At 37.8% G+C, this 22,567-nt stretch overlaps 1 protein-coding gene across 3 annotated transcripts in view; it reads left to right on the forward strand.

Annotated features, from left to right (window-relative positions):
- Positions 1-229: 229 nt before the first annotated feature.
- The window catches only part of RAB3C (RAB3C, member RAS oncogene family), a 297,703-nt gene continuing 275,365 nt past the window's right edge, over positions 230-22,567 (forward strand). The window contains exon 1 of one of the 3 annotated variants that reach the window (XM_004458827.4): positions 230-879. In XM_004458827.4, coding sequence (XP_004458884.2) covers positions 862-879 — 18 coding nt within the window. In that variant the 5' untranslated portion in view covers positions 230-861. Of the gene's footprint in view, positions 880-1,331; positions 1,797-22,567 lie in introns of those variants that run through there. The other 2 variants (XM_012525290.4, XM_004458826.4) reach the window with 2 other exon arrangements.

Genomic DNA, 22,567 nt, shown 5'->3' on the forward strand with positions numbered 1-22,567 from the left:
TTTAAACAACCCCTTCAAGAGATTGTCAAACACATTTAAGTTTCAGAACCTCTGTTCTGCTGCTTCCTCTAATGCAATGAAAAGGCTGATCTAAGTTATTTCTTTCATGCCTCTGTGCCAACAGCAGGAACATTCCTTTTCCACTCTGCCTCCAATGGCATCACTTTGACTTCATGCCAAGGCAGGGATCATTGCTGGACTGAATAATACTTACTCTGGAAGGAAGTGAGGAATTTCTAGGTAGGTAAAGAGGACAAAGGTAGTAATATATATTAATCAGCTGCGGGGGAAAAAAAATAAGTGTAACAAAAGTACAGTTCAGAGATTTCAAAACCATTTTTGGACTAGTCTGGGAGGAGTGCGGTTGTAATGTAAGGAATGACTCTTTTTATTTAAAGACAGGACAGGATAGCTTAATAGAGGGCCCCCATCTCATTCTGTGACGGTGCTTTTGGACTCTGGTGATGGATGAGTTCATTTCATGACTTGTTTTGCCCTATCAGCGCTCCAGCCCGCGGCCAGCGGCTGCCGTGTGCGCGCTACTGACGGTGGAAGGTGCCTGAAGGGGGACCTGGGAGGGGCTGCCCAGCTCGATCGCGCCTCCAGCACTTCCTAAGAGACTCCTAGCCCTTTCTCTGCAAGCTGCCAGTTGAAGACTCCACGCTTCCCCTCCAGAGGAAAGAAGCCATCCATCTAAATCAAGCTGTCCTCCCCACGTCCCTCATTTCTGCCTCCGCCAGCCTCCACCCCCACCCCTTCCATTGTGTTGTGCCTTTTCAGTGTAGCCCCGCTTCTTGTCTAAGACCCTAACCCTTTTTGCAGCGGGAGCGCTTACTGAGAATTTCCGAACCTCGAGTTGCAATGGAGCTGTATGGAAAGGTAAGCCCCGGAGAGTCTCACAGCACGCTCAGCGCGAAATCTCGCTTCGGTGGACTTGTGTTTTATGTGTGTGTGTGTGTGTGTGCGCGCGCCTTCTCAATGCAATTGTGCAGGTAAATCTTTTTCCTTATCTGAGTGTCATTCGTCTTTCTCCCCCGAATTTGTCGAATGTAATTGTAAAACCAAGCCCACTCTGTCTATGGAAATGTATAAACTTTGCCTATTCGGAAGGGGCGGGGAGTACCCAGCTCAGATTTTGTATTGGGAATTAGCACAGGTAGAGTTTCCTAACTAGGAAATCACAATGTGGCTTCCAAAGGCGACAGCAAAGAAAAAATTCCAGCCGAAAGGGGTTCGGGCCACTTTCGCCTGCGCGGTGCAAGGAAATGGGCTGGGAAGGTGGAGAGCTGTAACTGCCGGCAGCAAGGAGAGGTTCGGCTGGAGGAGAAGGAGGCTCTGTGGCCGAGGCCGACCAAGGGAGAGAGGCAGTGTTTTGCCTTCTTGCCGGGAGATGTAGTTCGCGGCTCGACTGTTTGCCCCGAAGTCCCGGAGGATAAAACTACATCTCCCATGAGCGCATGGGGCTCCAGGCCAGTACGCGTGTGCGGCGCCAGACGGGGACAGCTCTGGTGCTGATGTTGGAGCCGGTTAGCAAACCCCAAGTGTGTGGACCGTGGAGCGCTCCGGCTGTGCATGCGTGGCCAGGCGTCCGTGCCAGCGCTTTCCTAGCCAAAGATAAAGGACATTTTGTCAACAATGAGACACGAAGCGCCCATGCAGGTGGGTCTATAAAGAAAGTGTGGTCTCAGGAGGATGCTTCTCCCCTCTCTCTAGGCACAAACTGTGTCCTACCGAAGGGAAGGTCTAGGCGGCCACCCGCGGAGACGCGGCTCCGTGACTCGGTCCTGGGGGCAGAGGTGGGTTCCTCTGTGCTCTTTGTGGCTGTGATAGGGACTGTCTTGGGGAGGGATAGGGGTGTCCATTATCTTCCCAGGCACTTCAAGGAGGGTGAGAGTGTCTGTCTAAAATGAAAACCCAATCAAACAAAAGTCAGAGGAACATGCATCTCGTGTTGGCATTGATCTGCCGTCTTGGCTTCCACGGTTTGTGTTCGCGCTTCAAACGCACTGAAGATCAGCCAGGTCCGTGGTTGCCGAGCTCTCAGGGGGAGCCAGGGAATAGGTAGAATTCTGCGTGGTTAAGAGCGCGTAAAAAAAAAAAAAAAAAAAAAAAAAAAGGTGAAGCCGATGTTAGGGTTCCCAAACCTTTCTTTCTTCCTTTATGGTCTTAGTAGTATCAGCGAAAAATGGCATGCACGTTCGTATTTGGCTCATCCCAGAGCTATGGCAGCCCTTTATCACTGCCCACACAACTGGTTTACTCAGCCTCTGTTTTGGAAAACTCCCTTTGAGCTTTCCTGTGTCATGTGCCCATTTGTTGTACATTCCGAGTCCTTATTTCAGTCAGAACCTTAGGTTTGCTTCCTTCAAGAAATGCAAACGACACCGGTGCAAGGGTACCTCTGCCTTAAGTTTTGTTTTTAAGTACAGATGAGTGATGCTTTCTCTTTAGTTTGTGCATCCAGTTAATGCTAAACATCAGCCTATGTTTATTAACCAAGCAGGATGATCCCATTGCTTAACAGAAGGGCAATTTATGAATGGGGTTGGGAAGCGAATGGAACACTCCGTTTGGAATGTGTTGTCTCTCTTGAGAACCCTCCTCTGCTGGCAAATCCAACGATATAAATATTTGACTTTAATTTGAGTTTTAAACGTTTTCTGGCTAGTTTCTTTGTGAATCAAGGACTTTCAACATATGCTTCGATTTACTTTTAATTTATTTCATGCTTGTCTACATTAAGATACAACGACTGGACGGGTAAATGAAAAATCTATTGAATCCAATTGTTTGTTGAAGGATCGCATAATGAAAGCCCTCAAATTATCTTATGAGATACTGCAATTTTGATTTGTTCCAGACAACATTGGCCCCAATTTTGTGTCTTCTCCAACCTCTGTGAGTGGCTCAATTTTTCATTATAGACATGTGAAAAGAATCGGGACAGACAATAAAGGTACAGGCTGTCACAATCAAGATACATTGGCTTATGATAATTTTCCATTACTGAAGGTACTACCGGGAGTCAACTGATTGAAATTAATCATAGTTGATTATAAATAAACATTGACAATAGACTCTAGAAGTTGCTTGTTATTTTTAAAGTCAACCCTCATATATGCACTGAAGTCTTTCTATAAAAATAAATTACTAAAACATTGACCACACTGCATATTCATTTTTATTTTCTTACAGGAGTTGCTTAGAATATTGAGAAGGGGTATTAAAATGTTGCAAAACTGTGAAATTATGCCTGTGGAAAAACTTTGTTCTGTGTTCCCACTAAATGTATAGTAGGCACTATAATTTTATACTTTACTCAAAACTTTATATGTAAAGAACTATAAAATTAATTTGCTTGTGGATAGATTTATTGTCATATTTATGGTGGATTTTAATTATGGGACTAGATTTTTTGAAATTTAAATATTTAAATGCCCAAATGTTACCATGAATAATATGTACATCAGAGACTATTTTCTTTAAAATATTTTGCTAAAGGGCCCACATTGGTTCAATTTAACTGGCAAATATGCTGTTGTCCTGGTGAGCTCCTCTCCTATAAAAAACCTTTTTTTATAGATTTTTAATAATGCTTAATGATAGGAAGAGTACAAATTATAAACAATCTTTAATTTTTCAGTAACAAGTGATATCTAATTCTTAATTATAATCACATTCCAGGTAACTTTGGTATATGAAAATCTGATAAGATTAATCATTGACATTTCTTATTTTTTCCACTAAAGACTGCACCATATCATCATTTTAAATATATGCTCAGAATATTTTTTATTTATGTTTTAGAAGCTGAGACACAAAATATCATTCTATAGTTTCATTATCCTGAAAGAATCTTCTCTTTTAAAAAATATTCATTTAGTTCATTTGATATGAAACAAGATAAACTTTTAAATTTAATTGTTGATTTCCTAATTTACTTATATTTTCTTGAAAAAAGAAAATTAAAAATTATGTAATGTCTTTTAAAAGGTATTTGATGAGTCTATATAAACAGCCCAAATGTTCTGTTGTAAGTAGCTGTTTTTGACATATGCATATTTTCTCAGGAATACTTCTCTCTGAATGTATGGAAAATGAGGGATAATAATTGTTCTTTTATAGTGACTATTAAAACAATTTACAGTGATAGGATTTGATGTCTTTATTTTCTTTGTATCCAAGTAACCAGAAGAAACATTTAGTAAGCTTAGAATTTCAGTGGTTATTTTGTGTCTTCTCATTCAGTGTGTACCTAAATCCTGAGGGCCAAATAAAATGGGGAAGAGAAGTGCTCATGACTTGAGGGCAAGATTCTGGTAAACAAACCGTCATTTGATCCAGGACCCAGACTGAAAAAATCCCAGCTTATCTATGCCAAGCTCTGTGACTTGCTTTCAAATCTCATTTGATATCTTTAACAGCTCAAGGGTAACCAATATCTTAATTACAGGCAAGCTAGCTGGAGCTAGCTGGAGCTTATGAAGATTAAATCACTTTTCCAATATGGTCAGTCAAAATTTGGCCTAGAAATCCCATGTCCTTTCCTCCATTATTTTGGTTCCCCAAGAAGACCCAAAAGGGTGCTAGAAAGAATGAGGGCACTATTGATATAATTTGATTAACTCATTTGGTTCAGAGGAAAGAAAAATTGGTTTTCTTCTGTTTATAAAATAAACTTGTGTAAAGTTACCTAAATATTCGATAAGAGCTATTGTTTTAAAATGGCTTTTTTTCTGTCTTCTGAATTTGTAATCCCTTGAAGGTCCACTTACTCTCTTGAAGGACCAATGTCTCTAATTAAATGCTTACTTTTCAGTTTTGTTAACTACAGTTTTCTGGGTCGTCTCATAAATGTAGAGTCTTCTGACTATTTAGGAAACTTTAAAGTTCCACCTAAATCATGAAGCAGAGTGTACAAATAAAGATTGTTTGAGTTGAAAGAATTTAGATTAAATTAATGTTGAAGGTAAGGTAAAAGCCATTCAACAGATATTAAGTACAGCTGTGCTGTATACACAGATGACTTATAGAGTCCAAATATTATAGTTTCATTTGGCAATGGAGAGTACATAATATTCTTACACTATCATCATTAAATTTCTAACCACATTTAGTCTTAATTAAGATCCTTCTATCTTTATAAGAAATGGAAGTTTAATACTTACAGAAAGAGAAAATCCCTGGTTAACTTTGGAAAACAAGAAATTCTTCCCTCCTCCATTTGGGCTAATTTCCTCACATATCCATCTCTCTACTATAGTGGAAGTAAAGTATAGAGAGGGAAATTAAACTATGGTAAGAATAAACTTCTTTGGCACAAGGGCGGGTTTCCATTTCTACTGTTTTCAAGCCAAGAAGCTGTGGGTTTATCACATGGTGTAAACACAGTTTTCCCCTGCCATTATAAGCTTGTATTGGAACTGGAAATTCCTTTGTTGATGCTCATATTCCAAGAAATAATTATATTTTTATGCTCAGGCATGGGTATTCCTGGGACTGCCTTTACACCAAAGATATGCACCTCATGGAGTACAAACAGTTGGGCCACCTGAAAAATATCCTTGTATAGGTTAAAGCTTGTCCAACAATTTTTTCCTGTTTTTCACTCAATAATTTGGGTTAGAGTTGAAGATGAATCAGAAGAGCAGGTCACAATCTGTTACCAAATTAAATCTTTGAGTGTTCTTTGAAATTATATAGATCTATGGCATTTTTTATTTGCTCATTATTGTTTTGTTTTGTTTGGAGGTGCCAGGTATTGAACCCAATACTTCGTGCATGAGAAGCAGGTGCTCAACCACTGGGCTATATCCGTTCTCCAAAGAGTTGGTTTTTCCATTTGTTTGTTTTTTGGAGGTACTGGGGATTGAACCCAGGACCTCATATATGTGAAGCAGGCATTCAACTACTTGAGCTTCATCAGCACCCCTACAGTCTGTTTTTTGAGGAAATATTTATATATATCAAAATGCACAAATTTTGAGAATTTTGACATATGGATACACCTGCGTAACAGACTGCTATAAAAATATAGAACACTCCTGTCACCCTCAAATGTTCTCTCATGCTTTTATCCCAATAAATCCTCTTACATGAATAAAGAATTTTTTCTTTTTTCCACACTAATTAGTATTGTTTGCTCAAGAACATCATATAATTCCAGAATATACTGTAAGCACTCTTTCCAATCTAGTTTATTTTGCTTAGCATAATATTGGTGAAATTCATCCATGTGGTTGCTTTTCAATTATAAATTCCATTTTGTTGTTGAATATGATACTGTTGTATGAATCTATCATCCTTTCTTAATCCATTCTCCTGTTGATGGACATTGAGGTTTTTTCAGTTTGGGACTATTATTGACTATGAGTAAGGCTATCCAGTCTTGTACTGTTTTTTTTTTTTTTTTTTTTTTTTTAATAGTAATGTGTTTTCATTTCTCTTGGGTAAATACCTGGAAGTACAATTTCTGGGGTAATGGGTAAATGTATGTGTAACTTTATAAGAAACAGTCAAAATATTCCAAAAATGATAATACCATTTCACATTCTCACCAGTACTGTATGAGAGTTCCAGTTGCTCTACGTCCTCAATATATGTTATCAATGGTCTCTTAAATGTTGGTCATTTTAATGGTTATTTTGTGTGCATGGTATAGTGTTGTGATTTAAATTTGCATATTCCTCATGACAAATTATGTTGAACATGTTTTCATGTGCTTTTTGACCATCTGTATATTTTCTTTAGGGAAGTGTTTGTTTCAGTCTTTTGTCTATCTGGGGGGAGAGGTTTACTTGTCATTTTTTTTGGCCTTTATTTATATATTTTTAATGTTACATTAAAAAAATATGAGGTCCCCAAATACCCTCCACCCCCTTCATGCCACTCCTTCCATACCTCCTCCATCATCATGGGACATTCATTGCATTTGGTGGATACATCTCTTAGCACTGCTGCACCACATGGTCAGTGGTCCACATTATAGTTTACACTCTCTCCCAGTCCACCCAGTGGGCCATGGGAGGACATACAATGTCCAGTAACTGTCCCTGCAGTACCACCCATTTTACTTGTCATTTTGTTGCTTAGTTGCAGAGATCTTTATGTAATCTTGAAACACGTCTTCTCAGATATATGTTTTGTCAGTATAGTCTCCCCGTTGGTGGCTTGTATATTTATATTCTTGATAGTATTTTTTGATGAAAACTTTTGATTTTGACAAAATGTAACTTACCAAATATTTTTCTTTTATAGTTATTGCTTTGGGATCCTATCCAAGAAATGTTTGCCTATTCAAAGTATATGAAGATATTATCTTCTCTGAAGTTTTTTTAGTGTAAGCTTTTAAATTTATGCCTATGATCAATCTCAAATTAATTTTCCTGGATAGTATAAGGTAATGGTTGAGGTTTATCTTTTTTCATATGAATATTAAGTTATTGCAGCTCTTCTTGTTGAGAAAACTACTCCTTTCCTTACTGAGTTGCTTTGATGCCTTTGTCAGAAATTTAATCATATAAGTGAGGGAAGGACATATCTGGACTTTCCATACTCTTTCTCTGGTCTGTTTGTCTTGACTCTATATCCTGAGAACTTGCTAAATTTATTATTTCTAGTAGTTTTTTTTTTTAGATTCCTTAGGAATTTCTACATAAACAATCATGATTTGCAAATACTGACAAATTTGCTTTTTTTTAAAAGCCCTTTTTTTTCCTTACCTTATTGTATAACATAAGACTTCCAGTACAATGTTGAAGAGAAATGATGTCTTATTCTTTGTCTTATTCCCAATTTTAGGGGAAATCATTAATTAAACATGTTACCTGTCGGTTTTCAAAATAGATACTTTTTATTATACTGAGGAAATTTCTTTCAATTTCTGGTTTGCTGATAGTATTTATTTTTAACATAAAATTTTCCAGTGCTTTTTCTGCATTTATTAAAGTTATTACCTGGTTTATATCCTTCATTCTGATGGGTTACATTGATTGATTTTTAGAAGGTTAAACGAATCTTGCATTCTATTTTGTCATGATTTATTATCTTTTCTATATATTGCTAGGTTCAATTTGGTAATATTTTGTTACAGAGTTTGCTTTTAAGTTCATGAGGGATATTGGACTCAATTTTCTTTAAACACCTTCACAAGGTTTTAATATTGGAGTTATGTAGACCTTATAAAACAACCTAAGAGTGTTCTTTTTCTCTCTGTTTACTGAATGATGTGTAAGATTGGTAAATTTTGTTACTTAAGTGTTTGATAGAGTTTGTCAATGGAGCTATTAGAGCCTAGAGTTTTCTTTGTGAAAATGTTTTTTTTTTAAATAACTAACTCAATTTCTTTGATATATATCTGTATTTGTATCTATATCTGTATCTATCTACCCATCCCTTTAGTATATTGTGGTAGGCAGAATAGCACCCACCCCACAAATAATGTGTTTGCCCTAATCTCTGGGTTACTTGGCAAAAGGAACTTTACAGATGTGACCGAGACAATGGACCTTAAAATAGATAGATTGACCTGGAATATTGGGTAGGTCCAATCTAATCATATTAGCCTTCACACACAGAGAACTTTCTCTGGCTGGAGTCAGAGAGATGTGGCAGTAGAGGAAGTCAGAGATTGAAGCATGAAAATAATTCAGTATGCCTTTGTCGGGTTCAAGAGGAAGGTTACATGTTAAGGAAAGAAGGACCTCGGTTCTACAACCATGGAGAACTGAATTCTGCTAACAATCTGAATAAGTTTGGAAGTGGAATCTTTCACAGAGCCTCCAGATAAAAAGCCATTCCAGCCAGCATCTTGATTTTGGCTTAGTGAGGCTCTGAGCAGAGGATCCACCTGTGCAATGCTGTGCCCACATATCTGACCAACAGAAATGTGATTTAACAAATAGGTATTGTTTTAAGTCACTGAATTTGTGGTCATATGTTGCAGTGGCAATAGAATGCACAATCATGTGTAAAATATCACAGTTCTGTGAGGAATTATCTTTCATTTCAAATAATTTGCTCATTTCCTTGTGACTTTTTTCTATAATCCATGGATTATTTAGAAACATGTTTTCTAATTTCCAAATATTTGGATATTTTATATTTATTTTTAAAATATTTTTTTCTAGTTTAATTCAAATGTGGCCAAAGAACATATTCTGTAAGATTTCAATCTTTTGAAAATGTTTATACTTGCCCTTTCCAGGTCACTACTATTAATAATTTATTTTCTGTTAGTCATGCTTAAACAAATGTCTATTTTTAAGCATATATTTGGTACTTAATAGAATGTTGTTTAATGTACTTTTTAAAATTTATTTTTTATTATAGAAGTTGTGGGTTTACAAAACTATCATGCATAAAATACAGGCTTTCCATATACCACCCCACCACCAACACCTTGCTTTGATGAGGAACATTTGTTACAGTTGATGATAACACATTTCTATAACTGTACCATTAGTCCATGGTGTAAATTAGTGCTCACTTTTTTGTAATGTAGTTCCATGGTTTTATTTTCCTAATTTTCATTTAACATATATATTTCCCCTTCTAATCATATTCAGACATATATTTCAGTGCTGTTAATTCATTCACAGTGTTGTGCAACCACCACCAACATCCATTACTAAAGCATTTCCATCATTCCTAATAGAAATCCTATATATTTTAAGCCTTAACTTCCCAATTCCTACCCCCACCCCCTCCCTTGGTAACCTATATTCTACATTCTGACTCTATGAGTTTGCTTATTCTAATTGTTTCAAATTAGCGAGATCATATAAAATTTATCCTTTTGTGTCTGATATATTTCACTCAACATGATGTATTCAAGATTTATTCATGTTATAGACTTGGTTTTTTATTTTCTATTTTTAAAAATTTTATTGACATATATCATTCATACATGAACATACATAAACAGTAAGTATATAGTAAATCTTGTGAACTTACAAAACAAACATGCATAACATCATACAGCGGTCCTATACATCATCAGCTCACCACCAACACCTTGCATTGTTGTGAGAAATTTGTTACAAATTATGAAACATCATCAAAATCTTACTACTTACTATAGTTCATATTTACATTTGGTGTATTTTCCCCCAACCCATCCTATTATTTTATAAATATATTTTTATTACAGAAGTTGTGAATTTAAAAAACAATCATGCACATGTGTAGAATTCCCATACAAGACTCCTTCTTCAACACACTACACTGTGGTGGAACATTTGTTGTTATTATGAGATAATGTCATCAGAATATTACCACCAACCATGGTCCATAGCATACATTTGGCACACTTTTTCCATACTCCCCCATTATCAACACAGTACATCTTTGGCATTGACGCATTAATATTACAGTATTGCTGTTAACCACAGTCCATAGATTATACCAATTGTATTTTTCCCATGCTTCTCCACATTTCCACCACCCTTCAATAGTGATGTACATTTGCTCTAGATCACAGAAGGACACTCTTGCATCTGTACCATCAACCACAATTCTCATCCACATCTGGGTTCACTGTACTATTCAGCCCCTAGATTATTTTCCAGCTTTCTTTCAATTGACATTTGCATCCCTAGACTGCCATTTCCAGCCACATTCCCATTTATAAACCAGCTGCTAGTCACTATAATGTTTTGCCATCAACTTTATATATTTCAACATTTTTACAATAAAGTTATTTAAAACTTCTATACACATTAAGCATCAGTAGTCCTTCTCAGCCCTCCTCTTACATCCTGATAACCTATACTCTGTGTTTTAAATCCATGTGTTTATTCTTCATATTTAGTTCATTTAATGACACCATGCAAATTTGTCCTTCTGTGTCTGGCTTACTTCACTTAGCATAATGTCTTCAAGATTCATCCATTTTATCGTATGTGTCCCAATTTCATTTCTTCTTACTGCAGCATTGTATTCTATCATATGTATATACCGCAGTTTGCTTATTCACTCATTGGTTTTTGGACACTTGTGTTGTTTCCATCTTTTAGCAATTGTGAATAATGTTTAGACTTGCTTTTAATCTAGCATGTTGTCTGCCTTTGTGAACATTACTGTTTATAATTTTAGCTTTAAAGAGATTTATGTAATTTTTAATTACATAAGATTAATTAAGAGAAGAAAAAAATACACACACACTCTCTACTTAAGCTACTTATTGTTCCTGATAGTCTTCATTCATTTCTGAAGATCTGAGTTTTTATCTGGTGTAATTCTCCTTCAACCTGAACAACCTTCTTTATCATTTCTTCTTGAAGATTTGCTGACAACAAATTCTCAGTTTTTATCTGATAATATTTTTATTTTGCTTTCATTTTTTAATGGGTTAGTTTTCTTGCATATATTTTTGTTGACAGTTTTCTTTTTCTTTCAGCACTTTTAACATGTTTCATTGTCTGCTGACCTCCATTATGATTTGATGACAGCTGCACTTCATACCCTAGCATTTATGTCATTTTTTTCTCTGGCTGTTTTCAAGATTTTCTATTTAATGTTGAATTTTGCCGGTTTGACTATGATGTACCTAGTTGTTGTTGTCTTTATATTTAGTCAGTTTGGGCCTTGATTGGGCTTCTTAGATCTCTGAGCTTGTGTTTTTCACCAAATTGGGAAAATGTTTGACCAGTAGAACTTCAAGTGTTTTCCATTCCATTCTTCCCTCGTTTTCTCTTTTGAGACTCCAATTATGTGTATCTTAGACATTTTTTAACATTTATTTATCTATTTATTTCTCCCCTGCTCCCTCCATTGTCTGTTCTGTGTCCATTCACTGTGTGTTCTTCTGTGTCTGCTTGTATTCTAACTAGGCTGTTCTGGGAACTGATCCTGAGACCTTCCAGAGTGGGAGAGAGGCGATCATTCTCTTGTACCACCTCAGCTCCTAGGCCTGCTGCATCTCTCATTGTCTCTCCTCTTTGTCTCTTTTTGTTGCATCATATTACTGTGTCAGCTCTCCACCTAGGCCAGCACTCCTGCATGGGGCAGCACACCTGCACAGGGCAGCATACCTGTGTGGGGCTGCACACCTCCATGAGACAGCACTCCACATGAGCCAGCTCACCACATGGGCCAGCTTGCCTTCACCAGGAGGCCGTGGGTATTGAACCCTGTACCTCCTATATGGTAGAAGGGAGCCCAATTGCTTGAGCCACATCTGCTTCCCATGTATCTTAGACTTTTGATGTTGTTTCACAAGTCACTGAAGCACTGTTAATTTTTCTTCTTCTTTTTCTTTTGTTCATCAAATTGTATATTTTCTATTGACCTTGCTTGAAGTTCAGTGAATCTTTCTTTCTACTATCTGCAGTCTTTTGTTTAACCTATCCAGGGATTTCTAATTTCAGTTATTGTATATTTTCCTGTTAGATTTTATATTTTGTTCTTTTTGTATAAGTTTTATCATCTCTTCTGAGATTGCCAGTCTATTCATTCAATATTACTATATCTTCCTTTAACAACTGCTTTTAAAAAATTACCATGATAGGTAAAACCTTAATTATCTCAGCTTCCAGCTGCTGTTTTTGCTGGGTCTCCTGCAATGTCCACTGTACATGTAAAGTTCAGTTGTGATCCAAGGACTTGGGCAGAGTTTATATGTACAAGCCTTGGCCTTCTCACCATTGGTCTTCCTGCTTTTAGTTTATCTTTAGCCCACCAAAGACAAGTGGGCATTACATGTCAGTGACCCAATGGCTCAGAAGGGTGTCTGACTTTCAACTAAAGAAACTTGTAAACCAACACTGAGGAGTAATTTCTGTTAAAATAGCCATAGCTTTAAGAGCCTTGGAGAGGGCGGCGGACTTGGCCCAGTGGTTAGGGTGTCCGTCTACCACATGGGAGGTCCGTGGTTCAAACCCTGGGCCTCCTTGACCCGTGTGGAGCTGGCCCATGCGCAGTGCTGATGCATGCAAGGAGTGCCGTGCCATGCAGGGATGTCCCCATGCACAAGGAGTGCTCCCTATAAGGAGAGCCACCCAGTACAAAAGAAAGTGCAGCCTGCCCAGGAATGGTGCCACACACATGGAGAACTGACACAACAAGATGATGCAACAAAAAGAAACACAGATTCCTGGTGCCACTGATAAGGATAGAAGCAGTCACAGAAGAACACACAGCAAATGAACACAGAGAGCAGACAACTGGGGGGGGTGGGGAGAAGGGCAGAGAAATAAATAAAAAATAAATCTTAAAAAAAAAGTACCAATTGGCAAAGTATGACTCTTACATGATATTCAACTATAGCATTAGTAGTAGAGGATGGTTTTTCTTTTGAATGATTTATTCACTGAACACCTGTTTGAGTGGTTGGACTGATGAAAAGGGATAATGGAAACACAGCACACCTGTGGATGTGAGTGATTTTTTTATAAATGTGCAAGAGCAGGCTTATTCTTTGTAGTAAATAACAGTAGCAGTAGCTTTTGAATGAAAGGCAGGGGTGATTATATCTAGAAAAAATGGCTCTGTAAGCCATTCTAATTGGTAGAAGTGCACAGCCTTCTGTTAAGTCACAAGGTTCCTCAAGAATGGTCCAAAGATTTCCTTTGTCTCATAAATATTGGACAATGGGGTGATTACCCCTATATCTGACCTATCCTAATGAATGAAAGAAGGGAAGAGAGATGTCAATATTTGGAAGGAGTCTTTATAGTGTATCGCTGATGGCATTTTTCAAAGGCTCAAATATTTTAAAATAATTTTAATGATGAAAAATTATTAGGAAGCAAATATATTCATATTAAAATTTAATTTTTTAATGTGAACCTTTTTCCCCCACCTTGGGAATTTTTAGAATATTTTACTAGATATTTTTAAGAGAGGATTTTCCTTATACCACAGAATCTATTCTGTTTACTTTCTATTTTCCTCTCAGGAAGAGATATTCTTCATTTTGTGGTCCCCATTTGAACACTGGCCTTCAGTAACTGTCAGGTGTTTTGTTACAGAATGGAAGGACGTAAAGTCCAAATGTGCCTTTACATATATATATATATATATATATTTTAATGACTGATGGAAAAGTCAAGGCCACTTTCCACAGCACAAAGCAGAGCAGAACCATGTGTACTCATAGCCCGTCAGGAGTTCACAGTTAGGTATATTACCACTCTTCAGAAGTTCCTGGCTCTAACCAGGGGAGAGATAACTGATTAGGTACAATCTTCAGAATTCAGTTTGTCTGGACAGACTGGGCATTGCAGGGTATAAACCCTTATCTGCAGTAGTCAATATCGTGATGGTGAGATCTGCTGTCACTGTACGGCTAGAAGGTGTAGCTGGTAACAATAGCAGCTGACAGAGCTCTGTGCTCACATTTCCACATCCCCTGGGATCTTGTCCTAGCGGTTATATAACCCCATCTCCTCTTACACATATCCTAATAGATATGTACACCTGCCTTAATTGAGCAAAAGAATCATATGGGGTGCTCTAAATTTGACAGATTCCTGGCTCCACCCTGAACATTCTAATTCTGCAGAATTTGGGTGAAGCCCTGCAGGTTTGGGAAGCTTAGATCTTAGATTCCCAAGTTTGGGAAGATTCAGTTTTGTATTTCTGAATAAAAATTAATCCAACTAGAGAGAGGAGGTATTTGAGACCACAATGCCTAGAATTTTCTGCTGCCAAGTGATGAGATTATTTCAGGGAAAACTTATGTATATTATATCCATATCCATGAGAAAATTTTCAAAGGTTTCTTTACTTTTATCCCTCAGAAAGAGGCCCTTTCATTTTTACAAGTTGATATCTGCATATGGGAAGTGTGAATGTTAGAAATGTTTAATGATGTTTTTATATTTTAAGGTCAACTTAATTTTATCAGATTTGCATATGGAAGACGTAGGGGCTTGGCTATATAAAATCAAGGAGAGATGGGAGCTTGAACTTGCTATTGATCCTCCCATTTTCCTGCTCCAGCCACACCCAGGGTGACCTATCATCCTAGCCTGCCAGGACTGTCCTTAATTAAGCACAGCAAGTCCTCTGTATCCTGTGAAAGCTCCCAGTTCCAGGCAAACCGGGATAGTGGTCACCCTAGCCATACCCTCTAATCAGAAGTCCCAACATTTCCAAACCCTAGGCCAATCAACTGTTCTGCTGTGTAAGGATTCTTGTGGGCTCCTCTATCAAGCTTAGGATTCTATTTTGTCTGGTCCATCCATTTCCAGATTCCCAAATTTTGTTGACTTCTCTATGGACAATTGTCTTCTCTTTAATGATCCTTGCCCTTAAGGATTTTTGCTTTTGTAAAAATCCTTTGCCATTATTTTAGAGGTTTTTTTGAAAAAGAATGGAGATCACCATGTAAACAATATACTATATTTAACTCTTAAGGATGACTAACATAGTAATTAAAATATTGTGGACCTCAGTGATTTTCCAAATTCAGTGTCAGAGATTAGGCTAAACATTATCCCAAACCAATTCCAGGGCCAGATGTGAGTACAGTGTTTTCCCACATCTTCAGTGAGTTCCAGAGGCTCCCTTTCTCATGCTGCTCTTACTACATGGTACTTGGATTCTGCCTCTTATCATACCAGACATGAAACCCAGCTCTCTCCCAATTTCCACAGAAGTCCACTCACACAGGGATTTCAGGAGGTTAGTAATTTACAAGAAGTGGCAGGCAGTGTCAGAGTGTAGGTCACAGTGCCCATGGCCTTTGGCCACGTTCCCCTCCCTACTGCCTCTCTGGATCACAGAACCTTTCCATCTGCTCTTAGGCTCCTTAGGATCTCAGCTTCTATCAAGAGAGGTATTTGGATGAATGCTGTTTGTTCCATGTCATAGTATTTGAAGTATTTTAAGGCATTTATTTAGGTAACTATGAAAGTTCACAGAATGGAAGCATTGCCCTCAGACATTAGGATATGAGAAGAAGCACATTCTATAAAATCAACCTTTTCTATTTTAGATAATAGCATCAGTGGGAGTTGGGGAAGAAAGTGCATGGCTTGTGTATCATTTCACTGCAACAAGAGGAATAACAAGGATGATCATGGCAGCTCCAGTGAGCCCTTAACATATGCCAACAGTTTTACCTTGATATTCTATTATTCTTATTTTACGAATAGGAACAAAAGCAACTTTGTTCAAGTTCACAGAATAGCAAGGTAGCAAGTAGCAATCCTAGGATTCCATGTCAGGCAGTCTGACCACAAAATTCATGCTCTTTACCCATATTCACATCACACAACTAAGGTAGAATGCTTTTTTTCACAGATGTGTCTTTGTGCACATAATTTCAGAACTACTGAGAATTGGTGGAAATGTATTTTTCTACTTCTTTTCACTCAATGATTTCTCTGTCTTGGGTTACCAGTAGCTGGGTGCTTGCCAGCATCCCAGGGTTGTACTAACAACTCTGGCTCCAGAATCAGCGAGGTGCAGGAGCTGCTGGGACCAGATCTCTGCATTGTTACAGCTGTTAGAATTGCATCTGCAGTGTCTGCAGAGAGGGCTCTCTCAGCCCCTGTGGGTCTTCTCCCTTTGGTCTGTGTGTCCCATTTGTTCTGCTGCTCAGGCCAGTTCAGCTCTCCTGACATTCAGGGAAATCTTCTGGAACCAGACCTGGAGTGAACTGTAGCATGGACTGAGAGGAGAATAGTGGTCTTTGATGTTAATAGGAATGTTTTTCACATGGTTTGATAAATTTCATTTCTTATTTCTTGACACTCTAGAGTATACATCTACAGATTTTAATGAATATTCAAAATCTATTTAGTGAATTTAAAAATATGTATCAAGTTCATTCCTCCCTTGAACAAAGGAATGCTTGCTTTCTAGAAGCAAAGAGAAGATGCTCCCTTGCCCCATCCAATATTATTCTCCATGCTTGAAGTTCCAGAATTGTTTATTTGATGGTGGGAAGAATGAATTAGCTGAAGCTGCATGTCGTTAACTCTTTCTTTCTCTCTCTCTCTCTCTCTCTCTCTCTCCCTCTCTCCCCTTCACCCTCCCCCCACCCCAGTTGTCTGTTCTCGGTGTCTATTTGCTGCTGTTCTTTGTCCGCTTCTTTGTCCGCTTCTGTTTTAGTCAGCGACATGGGAATCTGTGTTTCTTTTTGTTGCGTCATCTTGTTGTGTCAGTTCTCCGTGTGTGCGGCGCCGTTCTTGGGCAGGCTGCAATTTCTTTCGCGCTGGGCAGCTCTCCTTATGGGGTGCACTCCTTGTGCGTGGGGCTCCCCGATGCGGGGGACACCCCTGGGTGGCAGGGCACTCCTTGCGTGCATCAGCACTGAGCATGGGCCATCTCAACATGGGTCAACGAGGCCTGGGATTAGAACAGCACGGACCTCCCATGTGGTAGGCAGATACCCTAACCACTGGGCCAAGTCCATTTCCCTCGTTAACTCTTGAAAAACATATTTGGTCCAGGTAATGAATGTGTTAGAGGTAATTTCTTTGGTTCCTGGCCAGTAGGACCTCTGGGGAAACTAGAATTGAAATTTTAAAATGTATCAAGTAAATTCATGATCTATTCCCTTGTTATTGAACATGGAACAAACAGCACGGTCCAGGTAATGAGAGTTCATTACAAAGGCTGAGAGAAGTCAAGATAACCTGTTAAGAAAACAAGGGCCATTCCACATCAGGGTCCTCTCAGATGCCCTTAGTTTCCTCATCTCTAAAATAGTAGTTATGCCTCCCAGATTAAGTGTGATCATATATGTATAGCACGTAGTATAGTCCCTGGTGGTATGAGTTGTTGCTGTTATGATGTTACCTTGTCTCGTACATATGCTAAGAGTATCCACATCACTAAGGAAGGCACGCAGGAGATGGAGATCTAGAGGAAAGCCGAAAGGGGAATTGTGAGTTAGAGCTGGAGGAATACCTTTAGAATATGTGGTGATTTGCATCTTAGAAGCACTGCTGTAATTTGGTACACCATCCATTCACTGTCCTGTCAGTTCTATGAAATAGTAATTCATTCCCGGTTAAAAAGTGAGAGACAAGATTTCTGAATACTATCCCACTTTTTCCAGGCCATTTACTTCAGAAACCAGGATTATAGGTTAAATATTCTTGTTCTTTGCCACTTCCAATTCCCTGGACAGCATTTGTTCAGCTCGATGGTGAGCTTTCAAAGTGACACAAGTGGAATCTTACTGCTTCTTGGCTGACTTCTGCCAGAACCATATTAACAGGCACACAGAGAGCCGGCTGGTCAGATATTACAGAGCATCATAATTTCAGTCCATTCTGATAGGCAAACTGGCAGGCAGACAATCCTGCACATAGAGGACTGTATTCACCAGGAGAAACAGCTGGAAGCCAACTGACAGCCATTTGGAAATCCTAACTTTTAATATAACCGTCTTGTTTCTAAATTTTAGTCTTTTTTCTGGACCTCTCAGCCATACTTCCTTTTTTTTTTTTTTCCTGTTATTTCCCCCCAGTTAGTAACAATTGAGATTTGGAACAGCTTTATGGATTTACACATTTTCAATACAACTGCCCATCCTTACCTTCACCCTTATGATGTCAAAGAACTACATTTCTTTCTCTGGGTAACTTACCCTCTTTCCTCTTCCCACTGACCCTCAGGCTGTTAGTAACAGAGGTAGCAGCTGGAACATAGTAACTTTAAAGTGACTTTTTTTGTTTACTCCTGCCAGATTCTCCAAATGGCTCACTGTAGCTTAAATTGTTAAGTGCCAAAGTAAGTGAATCATTGAAAATGATTTTGAAAAAAAAATGGCAAAAGTTTTAAGTAGGCTGTGGTTGAATGTGTTAGAGGTAATTTCTTTGGTTCCTGGCCAGTAGGACCTCTGGGGAAATTAGAATTGAAATTTTAAAATGTATCAAGTAAATTCATGATCTATTCCCTTGTTATTGAACTAGGCACGCCTCAGGGACAACACAGTTGCTTTCCAGGGCACTGACTCCCCAAGGTTCAGGATTTACTTTATACTTTCCAAATTCCTTAATATATTGTGGGGGTCTCATCCATAGATTTATATATTCAATAAGTTAAGAAGATCATTGTTACTTATCTTTAAACTGATTAGCATTTTCATCAGGGTTTTTGATAAATATATAAACTGCATACTGATAATATTTAGGAATAATCAAATCTGGAAAAAATAACTAATTTATTTATTTATTTTTTAAAAAAAACCTTGTTTCATCTTCACAAAAAAATAACTGATGTTTTTGATGACAGGTTGTAAAATGACCAGTTTAGAATTCTTTGAATTGTAGATCAAACAAACAAAAGGAAATTGAATAGGGCTACACATAAAGGTCAACACATTTAATAAAAAAAAAAATTACGCAGTAGACAAAGGGGAGACCTATGTTTATTACAATTAATGTGAAAAAAGAGCAGAGCATTTTAGGAATCTTTACTGTTAAATATGGTAGGTTATAATAGTCTCATTGTACTCGACACTGACTAGATACGTATCTGGTATACTATGACGAGTTTTGGGAGCTATATATAGATCTTTGACAATCTGGAAAGATGTCAATTTTAGCCTAGTAGGAGGTGTGGGATTTTAGGATATATCATATGTGGGACGGGGGGTGGGTGGGGTGGGGAGGGAGGAGCTAAAATAGAGAGGATCATCCAAGCAGGAGAAGAGAAATCTTATCAAGTAGGCTGTTTCATAGCATAGTGAAATTCCTGTCACTCCTGTGAAAGGCTAGGCTGGAATACTATGGCCTGGAAATGAAGAAATGTTGGAAGGAACACTAGAGATTGGTGGGAAATTGTTCTTCCTAAAGATTCTTTCCAAATGTATGATTCTTTCTTTTTTTGAAATTCAGATGAATGCAATTTGAACAATTATATTTTAAGTGTCTTTTATGAGATCTGATTTACTCTCTGGGACATTATCTCATGTCTACTCATGTTTTCAAATTTCAGCTAGATTTTACATGATTCAGTATTTAGAAATCTCAGTAAATTTGCACAGCAACCATTTACAAGTCCCTCTGACAGTCATATGCTGTCAAATTGCTTCCTTTTTGTTCTCAGCAAGGCTGTGTCTTTTTCCATCCTCTCAATGAGGATTTATTCCATTATCCTAAAGTTTTATAAAACACACATACATTCCCAATGTACATCTTTTTTCACTCTTTGTGAATCCTATTTGGGATATAAGTCATAAAATAGTAAAAAAAAAATATATATATATATGGTCATCAAAAATAAACTGCTCTAATTTCTCCTTCAGAAGCTCTTCCCTAAGAGAATAGAGACACATTTGCCATGTCCATCCTCCCTAATCCTGGACAACCTCAGTGTTCTGCTCACTTTCACTGCTGCCAATCCAACAAAGTATATTAGCCTTTTAAAACTGAAGATACTTTACCCTTGTATGGTTTTTCCCATCTTAATTCCCACGACTGCATTCAAAGTCCTTAGTTGCTGATGTATATATTCAGGCTTTGCAATCAGTCAAATTTTGGAATAGAACCCATGACTGATAGTAGCAGTCTTCCCACCACATCTCCTTTTGAGGCAACATGGAGATCCACAAGACACAGGTGGAAAATGCCTTTAGGGGTATTGAGTCCAGTATATGGCAGATTGAGTAAATGAGCAGTTCTAAGAAATTTGTAGTGTATCCTTTCTGGAGTGGCTTAGCTGAATATTCTCAATCCAGAACCTAGAATCTGGGCCGTTTCAAATAAAAGATGGTAAAAGAATCTTCTTACCAAAGGCCATTTGCAGGCCTGGTTGAATTTTGCAGTTGTGTAAGAGGGGAGTTTTTGCTGGTAAAAAATGTTGTGTTTGCGGGAAGGAGAGTGCCAAACAGAACAGTTACCTGACTTTCTTAGAGGATCAGAAATCTCTGGAGCAAGACATCATTGTTTAAAATGATAGTCAGTTGTTTTATTATCCTATTTCTGTCCTTGGTTGGTTCCTGTTGGGGGAGGTTAATTTTGTGTGTGGTCTCCTGGGACAGAAAGGAAGGTAAGGATATCTGCTTGCCCTAGTGGCCCAGTTTTGCCCACTGGGAAACACTCATTAATATTGGTCATGATTACTGAATGTATAGTTGTGGTTACATGCACTTACAAAGAGATATGATTAAGCTTATATTTAACAAGAAAATATGAAATGCAATCTCAATCTTTATCGTCCTTAACTGTCGTAATACATATGGATTTTCTTTTTGTCCTTATTCTTATACATATAATTACATTCTCTTAGTAGCAATAAGTAGAAAGGTAATATGTTATCTTGCCTTCTCACTTTTTCCCTTTTCGATGGTTGTTTATAAACACACACACACATACACACCTGACATCAGGTAGACAAACAATAGTGTCTTGGATGAAATTGAGCATTGTTTACTGTTTCTACCATTCCACCATCTGCTGAGGCTTCTCCCTTTGCTCTATTCTACAAGAGAAGGATGTAATTATTAATCAGCTTTTATGAGAAATGAAAAAAGGTACTGCCTAGCCCAGCATCACCTAATAGGATTTCTGCAATTATGAAAATGTTCTATCTAATACAGTAGCCCCCAGCCACATGTGGCTGATGTGCACTTGAAATGTGGCCACTGTGACTGAGAAACTGAATTTTAAATTCTATTTAATTTAAATTAATTTATGTATAAATTTGAATAGCCATGTGGGACTAGTAGCTACCCTATAGGACAATGCAGTATTAGCCAAAAAATTCATAGCATCAGAAAAGATGATAAGTAAATCATTAATAAGTAGGATTCACCATTCTAAATACTCTTTCCTACAATGAGCCAGATGGTACTTAGAAGTCATGCAGCATAATTTTCAATATATGTTGAGATGATCATCAAGAGAGATGAGAAAAAAATCAACATCCACCTAAAGCATTTATAGTTAATAATAGACAACTTTCTCTATTCTATGGTAGGTGCTTTACATATGTCATCTATTATTTTTACAAGTGTTCTAAGTTAGACTTTTTAATGTAAAAGCAGAAACAGGTACACCAATTTACAATAACAAACGCAAGGTCACACAGCCAATAAATGAAAGAATGAAGGTTTGGAGTCCCATAGCGTTCTTTGTTGATGCATCTCACAATGAATATTTCCCACAATGTCTTTTAGAGCACTTGTACATATTTCCCTAATGATCCTTGAGAAATAGCATAGAGCTTAAAAATATAGGCCCTGGTGCCACACTGCCTGATCTGAGTCCTGGGTCTACTGCTTACACCTGTGTGGACTGCAGTATGTTACTTAATATCTCTATACCTCAAATTTCTCATTTTAATATGGGAATGAGAAAGGTACCTACATCATAGGTTTGTTGTAACAGTTAAATAAATTGACAGTGCCTGGCATTTTGTTTGAACCATATTTATTTGCCATCATCATTATTATTAATTTGAAAGAATCTGCTCTGCTATTTATGTTAGGGTGTTGAATTTATATGTTGTTAATAGATGAAATAGAAATATGCTTTAGGTGTGTTTCCCAAGGAAATAAGAAGACTAATGATTCCAGTAACTCAGGAAGAAACATCCTGCTGTTCAGCCACTTTGGTGTCTCCATCTCTGGGATTGCCAAGTTTCAGGGCCCATGCCCTGGCCA

Source organism: Dasypus novemcinctus, chromosome 2 (assembly GCF_030445035.2).
Source record: "Dasypus novemcinctus isolate mDasNov1 chromosome 2, mDasNov1.1.hap2, whole genome shotgun sequence".
NCBI lineage: Eukaryota > Metazoa > Chordata > Mammalia > Cingulata > Dasypodidae > Dasypus > Dasypus novemcinctus.